The sequence below is a fragment of the Protopterus annectens genome, chromosome 3.part1 (assembly GCF_019279795.1).
Source record: "Protopterus annectens isolate FY-2018-M chromosome 3.part1, PAN1.0, whole genome shotgun sequence".
NCBI classification, from domain to species: Eukaryota; Metazoa; Chordata; order Ceratodontiformes; family Protopteridae; genus Protopterus; species Protopterus annectens.
In genome coordinates, this window is record NC_056732.1 from 1,317,318,915 (window position 1) to 1,317,339,201 (window position 20,287).

Sequence of the window (20,287 nt, forward strand, 5' to 3'; positions counted from 1 at the left end):
AAGCCCTCCCGGATGTCTCACCCACGCAGCGGGAGGAAGCAGCAGTGCAGGTAGACTCACTGCTAAGAAAACGAGTCATCCAACCAGTCTCCCCAGACCAGTCCATATCCGGGATTTATTCCAGGTTCTTTTTAGTGCCAAAAAAGATGGGGGACCTCAGGCCAATTTTGGATCTGTCCAAATTGAACCCGTCAGTAGCCAAGACAAAATTCCGGATGGTCACAATTCAATCTATCTTGCCTTATCTGCAGGACAGAGACTGGATGTGCTTGCTCGACCTCCAGGACATATACTATCAAGATGGACAGCCAGTCCCGGAGGTTCCTTCGTTTCTGGCTGGGAGCCAGTTATTACCAATTTTGAGTCCTCCCCTTTGGTCTCACCACAGCCCCCTGGGTGTTTACCAAGGTAATGGCAGTAGTAGCAGCTCACCTGAGGCTTCAGGGCATTCAGATCTTTCCGTGCCTGGACAATTGGCTCTTTACTGCCCCCTCAGAGCATCTACTATGTCAGGCCAAGGACTCCTTCCTTCAGCTAGCCAATAAGTTGGGCATTATGATCAATATGCTCTTCACCTAGCCCAGATTCTAGATTTCATTAGGGCACAACTGGACACAATACAATCAAAGGTATTCCTTACCTCAGACAGGATGCGCAGCTTGAGGTTACACATCTTACACATTCTTCAGACCCATTTACCAACAGCCGAAGCAGTGTTAAGAGCTCTAGGTTGTATGGCAGCCACGATAAATCTTCTCCCCGTGGCACACCATCATGTGAGGGTACTGCAGTGGACACTGGCAGTTCAGTGGTCACTGTTATACCTTCCTTTGTCTTTTCCAGTGAGAATTTCAAAAGCGTGCAGAGACTCCCTTTGGTGGTGGATTCAGTTCCTGGATCTCCTCAAGGGATGTCCTTTACAACCTCCTTTACCACAAACCATGGTGATCACGGACACCTCCCCTACTAGGGTGGGGAGACACTGCTCAGGAAGGACAGTCCAAGGCATGTGGTCCCCTTCCAAGACCTATCTGCACATCAGTGTTCTAGAGATGAGAGTGGTTCTTCTTGCATTGCAGGCCCTCCATGCTCATCTTCCTCTGGGAACAATTGCAGTTCAGACGGACAATATGTCAGTGGTCTGGTATATCAACAAACAAGGAGGAACCAGATCTTATCCCGTATGTCTAGAAGCCATGCGAGAGTGGAAATGGCCAATCTCGACCGGCCATTTTCTTGTGGCAACTCATATCCCGGGACGGTCCAACATTTTAGCAGACAGGCTCAGCAGATCTATCCTGATGTCTTAACGAGTGGTTTCTGAAGCCTTCAGTAGCGGAACAGATCTTCCTGGAGTTGGGTCATCCTTGATGCAATCTCTTCGCATCTCCAGTGAGTTTTTTGCTCTGAACCCCCCACTGGGGGAACCCCCAGAGATGCTCTGATTCATGCTTGGCCTCCCAGGCTTCTTTATGTATATCCTTTTCGTCCTCTCATGTTGAAGTTTCTAAAGAAAGACTAAATGCTGGGGAGCACTGTGATCCTCATCGCCCCATTCTGGCCTTGTCAGGTTTGGTTTCCCTTACTCAGGTCTCATCTAGTTATTCCACCATGAACTTTGGATCTGGTCCCAGATCTGCTTTCACATCCCTCGGAGACTCCTCATCCAGATCTGGATAGTCTGAAGCTCACTGCTTGGCTGCTCCAGTTCCCATGATTCTTAGGACTCCTAGTCTGTCATCTCCTGTCAAGTCCATTCTGGTGACAGGTCATAAATCGTTCACCAGAAAAGTTTATTGCAGTAAATGGAAACGTTTTTCTATATTGGCCATTCAAAGGTCTTTAGACCCTTTCACTACACCGCTTTCAGCGGTTTTAGACTTTCTAGCTAGCATTTTTCATCACAGCACTAGTTCCTCAATGGTGAAAGTTCAGCTAGCCACCATTTCTAATTTTCATGGTGGGATAAACATGTCTTCCTCTAAACTTTGTAAAACTTTTCTCAAAGGTGCTTTTCTTCTCAGACCCTCTGTTAAGGACCTGATTGTGCCATGGGACCTCACCTTACTGTTGCAGGCATTGGTTTCTCCTCCCCTTGAGCCTGCGGCATCTGTGGATCTACAATTTCTGACCTGGAAAACTGCCTTCTTGGTTGCCATTATGTCTGCTAGAAGGGTGTTGGAGCTTCCAAGCTCTTTCTATCAAAGTGCCTTACGTGATCTTTCACAAGCCAAAACGAACAGGAAAGTAAATTGCTCAATAAAAGCAGCCAAAACCAAGAAAAAATAGAGCAATTCCACCAAGGCACGACTCCACTGGTATTTTCCACACGAACAAGCTTTATTGAAACACACTTTCTTCAGAATAAAACCATAAACACTGTTATCACCACAGATGCGTTTTCGTACTGTAATTACTTCCTCAGATGAAATAGAAATGCATACCTTTTACAATTCTTCCCCTAAAATACCCTTCACGTAATTAACACTGCTATCCAGTTGGTGTATATTCTTAATGCGGTCACATGTACTTAATAGATGTTCAACCCTATAAAACTTTTTTTAAAAATTCCTTTAAACCAGTCCTTAAAAACAGTTCTAAACAAATCTAAACAAGTTCTAAATGATCTTTCACAAGGATAGAGTGTTGCTATGCACTAACCCGTCCTTCCTTCCCAAGGTAGCTTCAGAGGCCAATATTAATCAGATTGTTAATTTACCAGTATTTTATCCAAACTACCAGAACAAAAGGGACTACAAATTACATTTACTGGATGTACATAGGCAGTTGAGGTTTTATCTGCACAGGACTAAACCTTTCTGCAAGTCTGATCAGCTTTTTGTGTCCTATGCCAAGCACTTCAAAAGTGACTATTGCTCGCTGGATTTCACAATACATTGGATGGGCTTACTCAGAGGTTTGTCTCTTCCAGGAAAAGTGAAGTCTCATTCGACTCGATCTATGGCTATGCCAGCGGCCTTTAGGTCTAGGGTCTCTTTGGATGATATTTGTTCAGCTTCTACTTGGGCCTCATCTCACACCTTTATTTCTCATTATAAACTAGATTTGGTCTCTAGGAGTAGAGCATTCTTTGGCTCTGCAGTGCTCCGGAATATCCTTCCATGAGGGCCTCCCAAGAGTTAGGCAGCTTGGGGACTCTGTCCCACAGGTTGAAGAACAAGTGAAGTAAACTACTTCAGATAAAGAAGTTATGTACTCACCATAACATTCCATCTGAGTAGTTCTACTTCATTTGTCTTCAACTGTTCCCCCACTCCTTCCCACTAATTATCCTTTGGGATATGACATGTCCTTTGTACCGGACAGTTATTGTTGGGATCTTTGTTTCTGTCGGGGCTAAAGTTCTTTTGTAGTGTTTGTGTTAGAGGATAAGGTGTCATTGGGTCGGGTATCTGATACCTGATTGGCAGCAAACTCGATCTGAAGGGAGACGGGCATTATGAGTAAGGGGAGGAGCATGGATCTCAGAGCTGTAGCTGGAAAATACAGCCGTGTCTGATCCGATGTGGATCCGAGGACCCACAGGTTGAAGACAAATGAAGTAGAACTACTCAGATGGAACGTTATGGTGAGTACATAACTTTTTATTGCAACGTGTAGATGTTAATTCAGTTTCTGCCACCCTAATTGTATCTGTAGAGTCACATGAATGTACATTTACACCTGGTATGATTTTTTTTTTCTCACTCTTTCTAGTATACCAGGATTCAGCGGTAGTGAGGATTGCACTGCACTTGAGCAGCTCCTGGAGGGATATAATGAACAAGACCAGGACCAAGTTTCTAGTGTCTGCAATTCAGCTCTGTTCAAATATATGGACAATGATGTAAGTAGCTTCACTGGACACCTTACTTTGTGCTTCTTTCTCACTGTAGCAGCATATTTCATTACAGGTTTTATTCTTCCTTTGCATTTAGGTGTGGTCTGAACATTGACTATATGTAGTGGTAGAACACATTGAGTTAGTTAATGGACATTTCAGAATAATCACCTTTGAGTGCTCCCTTTTTGTTTAATATTTCAGAATCCAACACCAATTTGTGGCACCTGTCTGTACTGTGCTTCTGTGCACTACAAGCACTGCTCATTTGGGTTTTGACAGTTAATATAATGACCACACAGATGCTGCTGCTCTTTAAGGTTGCCTGTAATTTTTCCACCAACTTGATTTCCACTTGTTTTTGTGGAATCTTATGGTTAGAAATATTCATGCTTGTGTGCATGCTAAAGCTCACAAAGCCTTGCTGTATAAGCTTGCATGCTTTCAGAGCTCGCTGCTGTTCTGATTGGAGCTAAATTCTTGATGTAAATTGCAATGTTATGCATTCATGTACTTAAACATTAGCACATCAGCACAGTGTCTATATAATCATCGGACTACCACTCATAACCCACATTTGCATTGCATGTAGTTCAGAGAAGCAGAATATTGACAGCTGCCTCATATTTCACATGCGTATTCCAACTTCTTGAAGGTAAAGGAGAGAAAAACGTTTTGCCTACTTTGTGATCATAAACGTAGGTGCCATCCAAAGCCTCTTGCATGGAAACTAGCGTGAGAGTGCTTTTGACTGACCCAGGCAGAAGTCAGGGCTGTGTCACAAGGACAGATATTTGGAGAACATGTCAATTCTTAACTTTCTAGATGTAAGTCCTGTATGGAAACAGGCCTCTTATCCCCCTGAACAGTAAGCTCACCCTTGTTTAGTTAGAAATGGGAGAGACATCCACAGGTTTCCACCCTTGAAGGTAGATTCCAGATGTCATGTTCCACCCTCCCCCAGTTGATTGACTAGGAGTGTAAGGATCACCAGCTTGATGCAGTGGAACAAAGCACAGCTGCTGGTACTTTGATTAGACAGTATGTTTGGCTAGGCTGTAGCCTACACCAGAAGGTTTAACTTTTTAGGCATCCTCCACAGCTTATTTTCAAAAACTTGGAAGAGAATGACAAAACAGTGAAGGTTGTGAAGCAGTTATTTCACCTTCCTGTTCCAAGATGTAACAACAACAACTGCTCATTCCTGTTCCAAGATGTAACAAAAACTGCTCAGCTAAAAGGGGTAAGCCTTTTGTAGAAAGTAAATCAGGGCATATCACTGTGATCGAAAACTGTCTTCTAGGGGTAAAAACAACAAGCCTGTAAGGGGTAGCAGGAGTAGAGGTAGGAAGTAGAAGAGAAGGTAAGCTCTCTCCTCCTCAAGAAGGAAGTGTTAATACTGCCTATACTCACAACCCTTCCCTCTGCTTTGGAGGAGGGGGTTACAGGCTTTTACACTTATAGACAAATTGATACAGCCTGACTTACTGACAGGGTAGGCAAGGAAATTATTTCAGCAGGCCAAAAAATGGAGTTCAAAGCAGACCCTTCCTTTAAGAGGATCAGATTCATCCAGAACTTTTGTGCTTGGTCAACTTATATAATGCAGTAAATCGAGAGAATCTGAAGGAATTTGCCTAATAGATCCTTTGCCTGCACCCAGTTGACCCATTTGAACTGTGGGGCAAAATTTGGGAGAGCCTGACTAGTCAAGAGCTCTACAAATACCATTCATTCATAGCTTCATAGGTTGGTACTAGGCTATCGGCCCTAGGGCCTATACAAGCCTAGCCATAACAATTCCCTGGCTATTTCTTCCCTCACTATTTACTTTCTTGGACCCCTATCTAGCAGGGTGACTGACGTGATCCCCGGTGTGAATTTCCTTTCTCCCATTCAATCATCAAGGTTCCTTTTGAAGAGGGCCAAAGAGGCGCTCTGCTTGACATGTATGGGCAGTCTATTCCAGAGTCTGGGGAGTCTCTGGGTCAGGAACCTACCCCTCCATCATGTTTTGTTTATTGTGATGACAAGGTTTAGATCCCTGGAGCATGTGGCTCTGAGGGATTGGGATTTCAGTGTAGCATGTCCAACAGCTCTGGGTTTGGCATGGCCTTGTATGTTAAGCAGAGATCGCCTCGGAGTAGACGATATGCAACAGAGTATAGCTGGAGTTTTTTAAGGCGGTCAGCATAGGGCATCTGCTTTAGGCCTGCGATTCTTTTAGTGAGGTATTTCTGCGGCATTTCCAGTTGTTGCATATGTCTTGAGAGGTACATACCAAATGGGGCGTTGTATTCTATAATGGGTCTAATGAGTGATGAGTACAGTGGAACAATGATGACCTTTTTTCTTGATGAAAAGCCCATAGTAATGAGGTGTGCCACACAGAAGGATTTCCTGAATGTTGTGGCAATGTGGTTATTGAAGGTGAGACCACTGTCCACCTGTGTCCCTACGTCTCTTATCACACTTTCGGTGTTTAGTGTAGTGCCACCTATGTGGTAATTCACGGGTACATGTTTTTTTCCCAAAGGGGATAGCTATACATTTCTTGGCATTGAGCTTGAGCCCATGGCTCTGGCACCAAGCGTCTGTTTCTGTAACGCCCTTTTCTAGAGTATCCACATCATTTGGGGATTCGGTAATGGCTCCCAGTTTGCAGTCATCTGCGAACTTTGTTAGTCAGAGTAACTTAGTGTTGGCCTGTACTTCAGAGAAGTGGATGCCAAACAAGAAAGGTCCCAGGACTGAACCCTGAGGTACTCCACTTGTCTGGAGCTGGATTTGGAGTCAGCTACTTTTACAGTGTGGGTTCTGTCAGTAAGCCAGTTGGCAACCCATCGAGTGACGTAGGGATTAATGCCCAGCTTAGTAAGTTTATCTATGATTCCAGAGTGGGGGATGGTGTCAAAGGTCTTGGCGAAGTCAAGATATGCTGTGTGGACTGCCTTACCCTCGTCCCGGCTCTGGAGACTGATTCGAAGAAGTCAATCAGGTTCAGGAGACAACATCGGCCCTTCACGAACCGAAACTGGGTGGGGTCGAGTGTTTGAAGGTTGCCAATGTCTTTGTTTACAAGTTCAATGATAATACTTTCCATGGCCTTGCAGATCAGGCTCGTCAGACTGATGGGGCGGTAGATGTTCATCGTGCATACAGCTGCAGTAATCACAGATGGGTTTTCAGCCGTCAGGCGGTCCCTCGGTCGGCCGAATTCCAAAGTCTTGGTCCGGCGTCGGTTGTTGTCGCTTACTCTTCTGACGTCAGGAAGGCCAGAGTATATAAGACACAGCCGACGCCATGTTCTTCAGTCTTTTTTGCCGCGCGGTGCCCGAAGCAGAAGCAGTAAGCAAGTGCTGGTCTGCCAGCTCCTGAATTACGAAAAATATTTGGAACCGAAGTCTTCATTAAAGCTAAGTACCCCGTTGGGGAATCTTTTCTTGCCTCAGACCGATGTCAGAAAAAGTTAATAATTGTATTTCTTGTGGGAAGCAAATACCGCATAAGGATTTCCATTCCCTTTGCATACCTTGTTTGGGCCCAGACCACGACATCTCGGGCTGTCGCTTTTGCGCTACCTTCAATAAACGCACTATCAAGCGTCGGGCAGAGTTCGCCCAACACTTTTTTGGTAAAGCTTTCGACTATAAAATGTCGTCGGACACTCCGACTACCGTTTTATCCAAAAAACGCAAGGAAAAGGACCGACAGGCGAGGCCCGCGGTCTCCACCGACACCACGCCGAAACAGGCTCCACGTGGTCCGGTTCTCAGTGAGACGCCTTTGCAGTCCCTGACTACCGACGACACTCCTTCGGCGGTGTCTTCTGTACCCGAGACCGCTGGGTCATCGGCCCTTTCCCAGACTACAACCGAAGCCCCAGCTTATGCCGAGCCTACTAATGTGGACAGATCTACATCCACCCATGGTGTATTTAGGCCTTCATCCTCTTTTTCTATTAAGGCCTTTACTAAATCCAAAGCAGCCAGGCATCACACTAGGCCTGCTGCACAAGGCCCATCTCCTGGACCCATGCCTAAAAACACATGCTTAAAATGGCTGAGGATCTAATAACTCTTATCAGAGGTTCTCAGCCCCCTCCTGACAAGAGACCCAGAGTGGAGGAAGAATACCCCTCTTCTGATCAGGGATCCATTTTATCAGAGCATTCTGATGCTGAGGAACACTCTTATTCCCCTTTTGAGGATTCGGATGCAGAGCAGTCTATTCCTTCTGTATCCCCCCCTGAGGATTTTTCTTTTGGGGAAACCTTGCACACCTTGAGGGAACACTTCCATTGGGAAGGCCAAGACTTTTCAGACTCCAAGAAAAGGCTTAGGGAATTTCTTTGGTTACCTCAGCACAGACCTCTGGCTATTCCCCCTGTTTTGGAGGTACTGGATGATGTCTATTCGGAGGCTTGTTTTAATCCTGATTCACTGCCTCCTGCACCAGTTAAGCCTGATAGATATTACAGCGTACCCAGTTCTCACCAATTTCTCTACAAAGGCCATAATGCTGACCCTGAAACCATTTCACAAGGCCCTAAGGGAATAAAGGCCTCCACTGCCAAGAATCCTCTTCCTGCAGAAAGGGAATCTAGATCTCTAGAAAGGTGGGGTAAGAAGGTTTATACCTCGGCCACCCTAGCCATGAGGGCCTTAAACTGCCAGTTTCATATGATTAAATATCAACAGTTCCTGTTATCACAATTAAAAACAAAATGTCTCAACCTGAACAACCAGATTTAAAGAGTTACAGGATATGATGCATAGTGCAGAACAAGTGGGTAAACACACTTTACAATGTGGTTATGATGCCCTAGAGGCCTCCAGTAGAGCGGCTTCTACAGGATCAGTCATTCGCAGACATGCCTGGCTTAGGGAACAAAATCTGCCTGATCATGTGATAGCTAAACTTCTTGCTGTACCTTTACAAAGGATGTTCTTTTTGGTACTAATGCTGAGGATATATTACGAAAAATGGAAGAAAGCCAAATCTATGCAAACTGTCAAAGCTTTCTTACAGGTCCAGCCACCACGATTTAGCAGGAATTGGCCATCAAAAAACTGGTCCTTTCCAGCCACTGACAAGCCCCAAAGAGGCAGATACAGACGCGGAAGGGGCAGAGGGCAATCACAAGGGTCATATAGAGGCAGACAATGGCAATCTCCAGCACCAAGAGGTGGTGAAGACAGTGCACAACAATACAGGAAGCAAACTCAATGACTCCCTCATTTCCATGCCAAGCAAGTCTCAGCTGGCAGCACCTTTGGGAGGGAAACTAGCATTATTTGCAAGCAATTGGCATATTGTCACAACAGACAAATGGATACTGGACATTATAAACAGAGGCTACAGATTTCAATTTCACACTCTTCCAAAAATGAGAGGCATGCCAAACCTACCACAAAATCAAAGGGTAGAGGCACAACTGCAAATTTCAAAGCTCCTAAACATGAGGGCTATACAAAAGGTACCTACGCACCAACAAGGTCAAGGTTTTTATTCAAGACTTTTCTTGGTACCAAGAAAAGGAACCGACTGGAGACCCATTCTGGACTTATCCATCCTAAACACATTTCTACTCGTACCAAAATTCAAGATGCTCACATTACAGCAACTTCTTCCCATGCTGGGCAAGGAGTTTTGGCTGGTAACATTGGACCTCAAGGAGGCATACCTGCATGTCCCAATCAGACAAAGCTGCAGAAGATACCTCAGATTTCTTGCAGGTTCAATCCACTATTAATTCTCTGCATTGCCCTTTGGCTTATCTACTGCGCCCAGAGTATTCACCAAGTGCCTGGCATCAGTGATTGCCTACTGCAGACTTCAAGGGATACAAATTTACCCTTATCTGGACGACTGCCTGATCCAAGCGGACAGCAAACATATACTACTGGAACATCTGGCATATGTGACACGGTTACTGCTTTCTCTGGGATACACCATCAACAAGGAGAAATCAAAGCTAACACCTTCTCAGAAAATAACCTTCCTGGGTGCCAGCTTGGACACAAACACCCAGATGGCATACCTTACGCCAGAAAAACAAGGGCAATTATCTCAGTACTTCAAAATACTAGCAAAAAGTACCAGGCTTACTGCAAGGAAAATCCTGCAGGCTCTGGGATTCATGGCATCTTGCATTCTTCTAATCCCATGTGCAAAGCTGCCTATGAGGAAACTTCAATGGTACCTAAAAAATCTATGGTCTCAACACAGTCACAGCTTGGAAGCAATTATTCCAATAATTCCCTGTCTACAAAAGGAATTCCTATGGTGGGCCCAAGCATGTCAAGTAAACACAGGCCTCCCATTCTGCAAGCCTCAAGCAAAACAAGTCATAACCACAGACGCCTCAGATTACGCCTGGGGGGCGCACATGAAGGACAGGTGCATTCAGGGCAGATGGTCCCAAAAGGAAAAGCACCTTCACATCAATCAAAAAGAAATGATGGCATTAATAAATGCAATTACAGCTTTCAAGGACTTCCTGCATCCAGGACAATTGCTCATAAGAACAGACAACACCACAGTAATGTGGTACATAAACAAACAAGGGGGAACTCACTCATACCCCTTGTGCAGACTAGCCATGACTGTTTGGAACTTGGTTCTGGAAAGACGAATCGAACTTCAAGCACAGTACTTGCCAGGGATGGAAAACACACTGGCAGACACTCTGAGCAGAAATATGACAGATCCACACGAATGGAAGCTACATCCACAGGTGTTTACGGAGATAGTCCAAGCGTGGGGAAGGCCAAATATAGATCTTTTTGCCTCCCACAGAAACCATCAATTGAAAAGGTTTTGTTCAAGGACCTTCCATCCAAAGGCCTGGAAAGTGGACGCCCTTTCCTTCAGTTGGACAACATGGACAGTTTATGCATTCCCACCTCTGCCTCTTCTGCCCAAGGTACTTTTGAAAGCAAGAACAGACAAACCGAGGATGATACTGATTGCTCCAGACTGGCCGAGGCAACACTGGTATCCACTCCTGAGGAGCCTAACACATACTCCTCCCTGGTCCCTGCCTCTAATACCTCTTCTGCTGACGCAGAACAACTTCAAAACCCTTCACAGCCAGCTGAAAACACTCAACCTCGCTGCATGGAAAATTCCTTAACACCACATCAAACTCTACTCTCCAAGGAGGTGCAGGATGTCATTTTGGAGGCCAGAAGACAATCTACTAGAAAAGCTTACTCCGCAAAATGGAAGCGGTTTTTCTGTTGGAATGAGAAAAGAGGGCAGGACCCTAGAAAATTGAACTTGCCTCAGGTTTTACAGTACCTAGCTGAACTACTGAGCAGTGGACTTTCATTTTCCTCAATCAAAATACACGCCTCAGCAATTTCTGCAGAATTCAACACGGATCCTCCTTTATTCTCACACCCACTCTTACGACAGTTCCTCAGAGGGGCTAAGAATATAAGACCTCCAAGGAAACAACCAATACCAGCCTGGGACCTTAATTACATACTAGAAAAATTAACATTGCCTCCCTTTGAACCTGCTGCTTCAACAGATCTACAATATTTGACCTGGAAAACAGCTTTCCTTCTGGCCATCACTTTAGCTCGTAGGGTTTCTGAACTACAGGCCCTCATGGCGGTGCAGCCCTTCCTCATCTTCCATCAGGACAGGGTTTCCCTTCGTACCAACCCTTCTTTTATGCCTAAAGTGGTATCTAGGGTAGCCATAAACCAAGCCATACACCTTCCTACCTTTTATCCTAACCCTCAAAACAAAGGGGAAAGGCTGCTTCACTCTTTAGACATCCATAGGCAGCTACGTTACTATTTGGACAGAACAAAGTCCTTCAGGAAATCAGACCAACTTTTTGTGTCCTATGCTGTAGGGGCTCCAGGGAAACCAGTTACCAAACAGACCATTTCCAAGTGGATTGGCCACTGCATACGTTTTTGTTACTCCTATCATGGGAAACCTGTCCCTACTGGTATCAGATCTCACTCCACCAGGGCCACAGCCACCTCTACAGCCTTCCTCAGAGGTGTGCCTACTAAGGATATCTTGGAGGCAGCCACTTGGAGTTCTGTACATACCTTCACAAAACACTACCATCTGCCCTTATATTCCAGAACAAGAGCAGGCTTTGCCACTGCTGTTTTGCAGGGCATTCTGGCTCAACCCAGTTCCTCATAGTACGTACCACCCTATGCATAGCTTTGGGACTCTACCCATCTGTGATTACTGCAGCTGTATGCACGATGAACATAGAACATGTAGATGTTCGAGTGCTAATACAGCTGCAGTACAGGTTTCCCTCCCTCCTTCCCCTCTTGGTAAGGCCAGGGGGCCTAAAAACCTCTTCATACCTCCTGACTGGGTTATCCTGCTATGTTTTATTTGCTTGCATTGTGGATTAGCTTTATTTATGTATTGCCTTCCATTTGGGGGCACCTGACATCTGGGGCAAGAAAGACTGAAGAACATGGCGTCGGCTGTGTCTTATATACTCTGGCCTTCCTGACGTCAGAAGAGTAAGCGACAACAACCGACGCCGGACCAAGACTTTGGAATTCGGCCGACCGAGGGACCGCCTGATGGCTGAAAACCCATCTGTGATTACTGCAGCTGTATTAGCACTCAAACATCTACATTTATGGTAGGTACAAAACTGTACTTTCCTCTGATCCAAGGTGAATCCCTCCTTGTGGAGTGGGCTAACTGTAGCTGTGCGCCACTCAGTGGGCATGAAGCCTGAGGTGAGGGTATGATTAAACATGACACTTGGGTCAGGTGCCAGTTCATTTTGTAGTTCATGTAGTACACAGCCGGGGATGTCATCTGGTCCCATGGTTGCTGTATTCTTAGCTTTGGAGAGTGCATTTTTACCTGTGTGGACGTTATTACTGGAATTTGCAATCTTCAGGTATTGAGAGGGGCCATTTAGGGGGTGAGAGGGGGGTGAAGTTGGCACTCATTCCATCTGCCAGGATATTGGTAATATCCTTGGGATCTATATATTTAATGTCGATCTGTTGTAGCTCAGGGCAGATCTGAGCATTGCCATTTAGATTCTTGACATTCCTGCTCTGTTAGTCTTGCTGGCTCATTTGAGTTGCAGCCTACCTATCACCTACTCCCTCTCAGTGCCCCCCCCCCCCCCGAGCTCCCTGCATGCTGCAGGAAATGTGCATCCTCATGTCCCCAAGCTGTGTACATGTGCATGATGACAGCACATGCCCTACAGGCCTATGATCCATGGGTGCAGTACCAAGTAATCCCACTTGGTGTCACTCAAGTGATGAGCCAGAGGTGCATTTTCTGGCCAGGGTAGGCAAGCTAGCTCACATTTTTCACTGCCAGATCCACCAAGTGCCTGAACTATTAATCAAGGTCAGGTTATCTTGATCATAGTTTTGTCTTTCTTTCTCTACACCACAGGAGTTGGCTTAGGGATAAGGTTTTTGTACCAGGATCTTCCTAGTAGCAAAGAAGGATGCCCTGTAGAGGTTATCCTGGATTTATCAAGACTAAAAACGTTCTTAATGGTGACTAAGTTTAAGATTCTAACATTCAATCCTTTTTGCCTCTTCTGATCCACAGGATATTTTTGGCCACACTGGACTTGTTTATTTTACTTATTTTAAATTTGTTAACTGTGGTAGAGGACTGATTTCCATTAGACCCCTTTCAGTCTCAACCCAGAGAAAACGCAATAGATACATGACATTGCATACAGAGAGAAAAGAGAATGACAAAATGCTATATACACATATATTTAATTCAAAGGGACTGTCGTAGTTGGATTGAGGGTATCTTTTTCTTCTTCTTCTTTCAGCTTTTCCTGGTTAGGGGTCACCACAGCGGATCACCTGTCCGCTCATGATTGGCAGTGGAGTTTTACGGTGTCGAGTTGCCAGCCCGGCACCCAACCTTCTATGGAAGGCACACGCACTCACACATTCACGCCTAGGGCGAATTTAGAATATCCAGTCCACTTACAGCATGTCTTTGGGATGTGGGTGGAAACCGGAGCACCTGGAGGAAACCCACGCAACCACAGGGAGGACATGCAGACTCCACACAGAAGGCACCCCAGCTGAGGATCGAACCGGAGAGCCTCTTGCTGTGAGGTGGCAACGCTAACTGCTGCACCACCACGGCCAGCCAGTTCGCTTGAGGGTATAAAGGCAATAAGTAATATTATGTGCAGAGTGACTTAAAAACGTTGCAGTGCATACATGCATGAAATGTAGTGGTATCAGAGTTGGAATGCTGAAAGAATTGCATCAAAAATACAAACTTGAAAGATGTGTACTTTACCTTATCTATGAAGGCCATGATTCAATGTGGGGCAGGACCCCTTTCAGTTTATTTCTATACCTTTTTGCCTTTACGCAGGCTAATCCCAGTGTTGGTGTATATTTGAAGACACAGACTGTTCACATTTTTCCTTGCTCAGACAACTGTTTAAGTCCTGTCAGCTGGGAATATGTAAAAATTACAGATTCTTCATAGGTAGTAATTTACCTGTCTAGGCTTTTCCCTGAATCTACAAAAACAACAAAGCCTGGTCTTTAAGAGGTCAAAGATTTTATGGGGAGCTGTATTGGATACAGGCAAGGGGCAGCTTTAGCTTCCCATGGATAGTTTTCTGTTTAAAAGTTTGTATTGTGAACCTGTCACAGAAATTGCATATCAGAGAATACCCAACACACAGAAATTATTTTGTCTAAATGGAGATTTTCTTTTTGATGCTCTTCCAGGGGATGATCTCCACAGAGATTAAGCAGTCTGAGTTCGTCCATTGTTTGACAGAATCTTTTTAGTTGGTTGCGCTGTCAATAAAATCAACCTTTCAAATGTAGGCCCTTGTCTTTCTAATATTGATCTTTTGAGTATTGATCTCAAAAGGTCAATACTGTAATGCCCACGCTCCTTTGCCCTCCTGCTCTTTGGTCAAGTAATTCTTCAGAGGGATGTTACACCTGTAACCAGCCAGAATGCCAGTGTCTCCCCCTATGAGACTTAAATTTTGTCACTGAAAAGCTAATCCTGACCAATTTTGAATTGAACATCTTGGTGGCACTTAACTTTTTGTCCTAAGGGATCCTACTTTTGGTGACTATCAGTTCAGATAGAAGGGTATTCAAACTCTCGTCCCTCATATGGAAAAGAACCTTATTCTTCCTAACAAAAGGATGCATCTAAGAACATTTCTTTCATATTAAAAATGGTCTGTGACTTATTATTCAGTGAAAAAAACAACAAATAAAGCACTAATAAAAAAATAAAGGGCTACAGCACCAAAGGCAAACCCTGATCTGAAGAATTTCATTTGATTTGAGTGAACAAAAGCGCTCACATATTAAAGTTTTGGTTTGCCTTTGGAGCTGTGGCCCTTTATTTATTATTTTATTACTTATTATTCAGTCACTTTGCATAGTATTCTGTCTAACTTATACAGTAAAGTGGGAGGGAGATTCTACATTTATTTGATGCACAAAGATGGCCCGAGTACAAACAGTGGTGGTCAAGTAAACAGATCATCTGTGCCTGAAAATACAGACCACTTTCCAGGAAAATGTCCAAATGACTGCTTAGCTATATTGCTCTTTTTGCTATGATAAGTCTCTGGTGTGTCCATTAATAGCAAATTCTGTCTGAGTAGCATTTACCACAACAACTTTCTTTAGAAATGTACCAGACCAGAAAATTTGTGAGGCTACCACTTAGACTCCTGTTCAGTCCTTTCTAAGAACTACAGGCCGGACTTTGTCTACACTGCAGTCTTGCTGGGCATGGTGTAAATACCTCCTGCTGTGCTTGTCTTCTTACTGCATTAGCAATCTTCCCATGATTAAGGATTTTCACTACAGCAGTAATCCCTTTGATAACCATAGAACTGCCGATTGAGAAACTCATAGCAGTCAATATCGAAGTATGTTGATCACTTCTGCAGTATGGGTTTTCTACCCTCCTTGGTTCTATTTGATATCCTTTGTTTCAGGCTATAGGATGAGGGGACAAATGATACTTTTATATGCCAGTATTTGTGTGTGTGTGTGTGTGTGTGTGTGTGTGTGTGTGTGTGTGTGTGTGTGTGTGTGTGTACATACACGCACACACACACCCTAGATCTGGTACTCACAAATATCTGAGAATGGTGACACCCCCCCCCCATATGATGTTCTCACTGGTAAGATCATATCACAAAGCGGTCTTCCTTGAAGTTAAGTTAAAACTAGTCCCCCCACCTAACCCCAAAAACTTATAGAACTTCCTTAAGGTAAAATGTTACATTGTCCTATCTCGCTTGTATTCTTGCTGGTTGGGTTCGGAGCCGAACCTCTGCTCCGACTTGGCCGCATACCAAAGCTCGAGAGCATCAACTGGCTCGAGGCTACAATCTGTCGCATGATGCTTAGCGGCTTTTCCCCAGATCTTGTTTGCCGCTTGAAGCATCAAGATTGTCTTCGCTGGCTCAGGCTAGCAATTACATTTATTATATATCTTTTACGATATTTTTTTCACAATATCTTTCTATTAGACTCTATTATACCTTCCAGTCCACGTAGAGTGCTCGTGTGCGTGTGTGTGTTGTTTTATTACTTGGGTGTGTCTTCAGCTGTTCTCTTTGAGCCCTTGTTTTTTTCTCCTATTCCCCTTAAAGAATCCATTTAAGTTAGAGGATTCTTTCTCTTTAGCTCCTTTTTTTTCTTCAGGGCTTATTTCCCTTTTCTTAAAGAGTCACTTTAAGTTAGAGGCATCTCCTTGGGTTGGAGGAGACTGTTTAACTTAGAGACTTCTCCTCCTCCCACCCCTTTCCTTTCCTAAAAAAAAATCTCTTTCTACGTGCCGTTTTCTATTGCAGTTACTGTTAGCTGTTATTGTTGTTGTTGCTAGTAGTTGGTTTACAAGATGTCTAAAGAACCTGTTAAGGAGTCGAGACAATCTGGTTTTAAAAAGTGCGATCTGAAGTAGTTAAATTAATTTGATCAGCAACCTGTGGGTATCGGATCTGATTCGGATCCGAGCCGGCAGCTTTCCTAGCAAAAGATCCAAGCTCCTCCCCCTACCCACAATGCCCTGCTACCTCCCTCTAACCCTCAGATCTTGTTTGCCGCGGCTTCTTGAAGCATCTGAGAACGAGCTCCTAGCGTTGGGTTTTGTGAGTCGAGTAGATTATTTAACTATTTTCCCTTAAAATCACTCCATTCTGAGTGTGTTTGGTACCCTTTCTCCCTTAATCTATCTGGGTAGTTTTATCTTTAGTTTTGTCTTAGTTTAGTGTAGATTTTAAATCCCCTCCCCCTTTCTGTGTGTGTGAAGGTGTGTGCATGTGGGCCTAATCCTGTCAGTATGTGCGAGGGCCCAAAAGCTATTTTTTCTAAATGCTCCGAATGTGGCCATAAGCTGTCCCCAGCGGATGGCCACACTCGGAACGTTATTTGCCTGGGTGTGGACCATCTCTCTTCAGGCTGCACTATCTGTGCAGCCTTCAACCCCAGGGCTTTGAGGGATAGGCGGTCTAAGCTAGTCCTCGCGGGCCTTTTGCCCCCGGACTCTGCTTTGTCCTCCTCCCCCTCCGTGGCGCCAGCCGCGGCTGCCTCACAGACCATTCCCGCTCCCCTGGCCGGGATTCAAACTCCCTCTTTGGCTCAGGAGGAAAGGGACTCGAGAAAAAAAGGATCGGAAGAATAAAGAGCGTGAGAGGGACAGGCATCGTAGCCACAAGAGGCGGGCCGATTCAGCTCCCTCGGCCCCGCCATCTAAGCAGTTGCCTCCCCTCTTAAGGTCTCCGGGTCTTCCCCCTCCAGGCTTCGTTCTCTACGTTTCTCCCCAGAGCCGGAGGAGGAGACCCGGTCACCTTCGAGGTCATCCAGGCGGCCTTCCCAGCCAGCCTCAGCAGCCTCATCCAGGTCAACTAGAAGTTTATCTGACACGGACATGGATCGGGTGATGCGTCGATTTCTTCAGGCCCAGCTCTTGCCTCCTCCCCCTCCGGGGGGGAGCTCGACCCCATTTTTCACCAGGGTTCGGAGCTATCGGATCCGAGTAGCTTCGGAGCTAGGGTGGTGTCGACTCCGACAGTGTTTCCGACTTAGGCGTCGACTGTACTTTTTTTTCGGATCCGAGCTCTCAGGGCCGTGAGATGAGCGTCTGATCCGAAGGGGTTAGTGTACCTTCGGCTCCATTGAGGTTGGATCGCACTGCCCTTTCGGATCCGATCGGGTCATCTCCGGCACCGATCCACGCGCCAGATCCAAGGGGACTGCTTTCGGATCCTAGGGAGAGCAGCTCAACCTCGGCATTCAACGTCTTGGAGAGGGTCCTTTCGAGGGATTCAAGGTCCCAGGCTCTTGCTGCGGATCCACCCGCCATTCCCTCTCAGACGGGCCTGTCTTCCATCATCCGACCCCAGGGACAGCCTGCGCCTACGTCCCAGATAGTTCCCATGGAGGAACAGGACATTGTTGGTGAGCCCTCCTCGGACAGCCCCCCCATGGAGGTCCCTCACAAACGAAAGTGCAAGAGGAGGCACTTGGACTCACCCGAGTCCCTCACAGAAGACACGGACTTGGAGGAAGGGGAAGGTTCCCCCAGGTCACCCCCCCCCCGAAGACGTCTCCTTTGAGACATTATGGAAATGCTTCGTATTAGAGGGGGGTGGTCAGCCCAAAAGCCTTCCTTGGACGAGTCTGTCTTTCCGGAGGTGTTCGCAGGCCCATCTACCTCTTGGGTGTCCCCTCCCACCGATCCCTTGGTGGACCTCATAACTACCAGGGCATGGAAGAAGCCGGACACTGTGGAGCCAATACCCAAGAGACCGGACAAGATTTTCAGCCCCCGCCCACAGACAGGACAGTTTGGAGCAAAGGTGCCCCTGTAGATGCCATGTTGGTGGCAGCTTCCACCAAGAAGGAATTAGCACAGGAGAGTTCCTCTGTACATCCTCCAGACAAGGAGTCGCGGACAATGGACCTCCTCAGAAAGCGGAAGTTCGCTTCAGCGACCTTCTCTGTAAGGTCACTGAACTATATGGCACATGTGATTAGACTCCAGCGGGACCTAATCAAAGAGTACGCTGGGTCACCCCCAGAGTCCATGTCAACTGAGGACAAACAGACCTTCTCGGCGCAAATGGCCACTCTTAGGTCTATCACAAATACCATTATGCGGCTTCTCTCCCATGCCAAGGAGGGAGCGGCTAGAGCCAGCAGAACAGGTATGGTCTTATGACGACAGGCCTGGCTCCGTCTCTGCAACTTTGCTGAACCCTTCAAGGTGTCCTTTGCGAACGCCCCCTTTGACGGTTCTATGCTTTTCGGCAAAATGCGCTACTCCAGAGCGAGAAGGACAGGAAAATGTCTGCCGTCGGGATCCGCTTCTCTGCTCCTCAGAGGTCCTTCTCCAGGAACCAAAGAGGACAGAAGAAGATGTGGTTCCGGAAATCCCAGCAATCCCGTTTCGCTCCGGATCCCTCGTCCTTCAGAGGCAGAGGAGGACAGGGTGGATGCCGGCCCAGAGGCAGAGGGGGGCCAAAGAATTTCTGGTCAAGGGAACCCTTTTCCGATCGACCCGCGCAGCAACCCTGAGGGGTTGCCCGACTGCTCCTCTCTGGAGGTAGTCAGGGGGCGCTTCTCGGAGCATCTAGCACATTGGGAGTCCATTACTACAGATCGCTGGGTGCTCCGGATCATATCCAGAGGTTACTCAATTCCATCCCTAAGTACTCCTCCCCGATCGGGGCGCCTCCACGATGTACCACCCAATCAGCGGGAGGTAGCAGCCTTCAAAATAAAAGAGCTACTAGAAAAAAGAGCCATCCAGCACACCCCCCCCCCCGGTCAATCCAGATCAGGCTTTTACTCCAGGTTCTTTTTGGTGCCAAAAAAGACGGGGGCTTACGGCCAGTTCTGTCCACACTGAACCTGTCAGTTGCCAAAGAGAAGTTCCAGATGGTTATCATTCAATCCATTCTCCCACTGTTACAGGAGAATGACTGGATGTGCTCCATAGACCTCAAGGATGCATACTACCATGTTCTAATGGACAGGCGATCCAGGAGGTTTCTCCGCTTTCGGCTGGGAGCCAGCCACTATCAGTTCAGGGTCCTACCCTTCGGTCTCACCACAGCCCCCAGGGTGTTCACCAAGGTCATGCCAGTTGTAGCTGCCCTCCTGAGGCTTCAGGGAATACAGGTCTTTCCTTACCTGGACGACTGGCTCCTAGCCACCCCCACCAGGCATCTACTATGTTCAGCGAGAATCACGATCAACCACAATAAATCCTCCCTTCAGCCTACTCAAATTTTGGATTTCATAGGGGCCAGGATAGACACAATTCAGTCCAATCCTCCCTTCAGCCTACTCAAATTTTGGATTTCATAGGGGCCAGGATAGACACAATTCAGTCCAAAGTCTTTCTGACGTCGGACAGACTTCGCAATCTAAACCTCCA

General features: G+C 46.2%; 1 protein-coding gene across 2 annotated transcripts in view; it reads left to right on the forward strand.

Annotated features, from left to right (window-relative positions):
• NAPG (NSF attachment protein gamma) overlaps positions 1 to 20,287 on the forward strand; it is a 975,476-nt gene that overhangs the window by 832,325 nt on the left and 122,864 nt on the right. For both annotated transcript variants that reach the window (XM_044067357.1, XM_044067358.1), the window contains exon 11: positions 3,718 to 3,847. In XM_044067357.1, the coding sequence (XP_043923292.1) occupies positions 3,718 to 3,847 (130 nt within the window). The remainder of the gene's footprint in view (positions 1 to 3,717; positions 3,848 to 20,287) is intronic.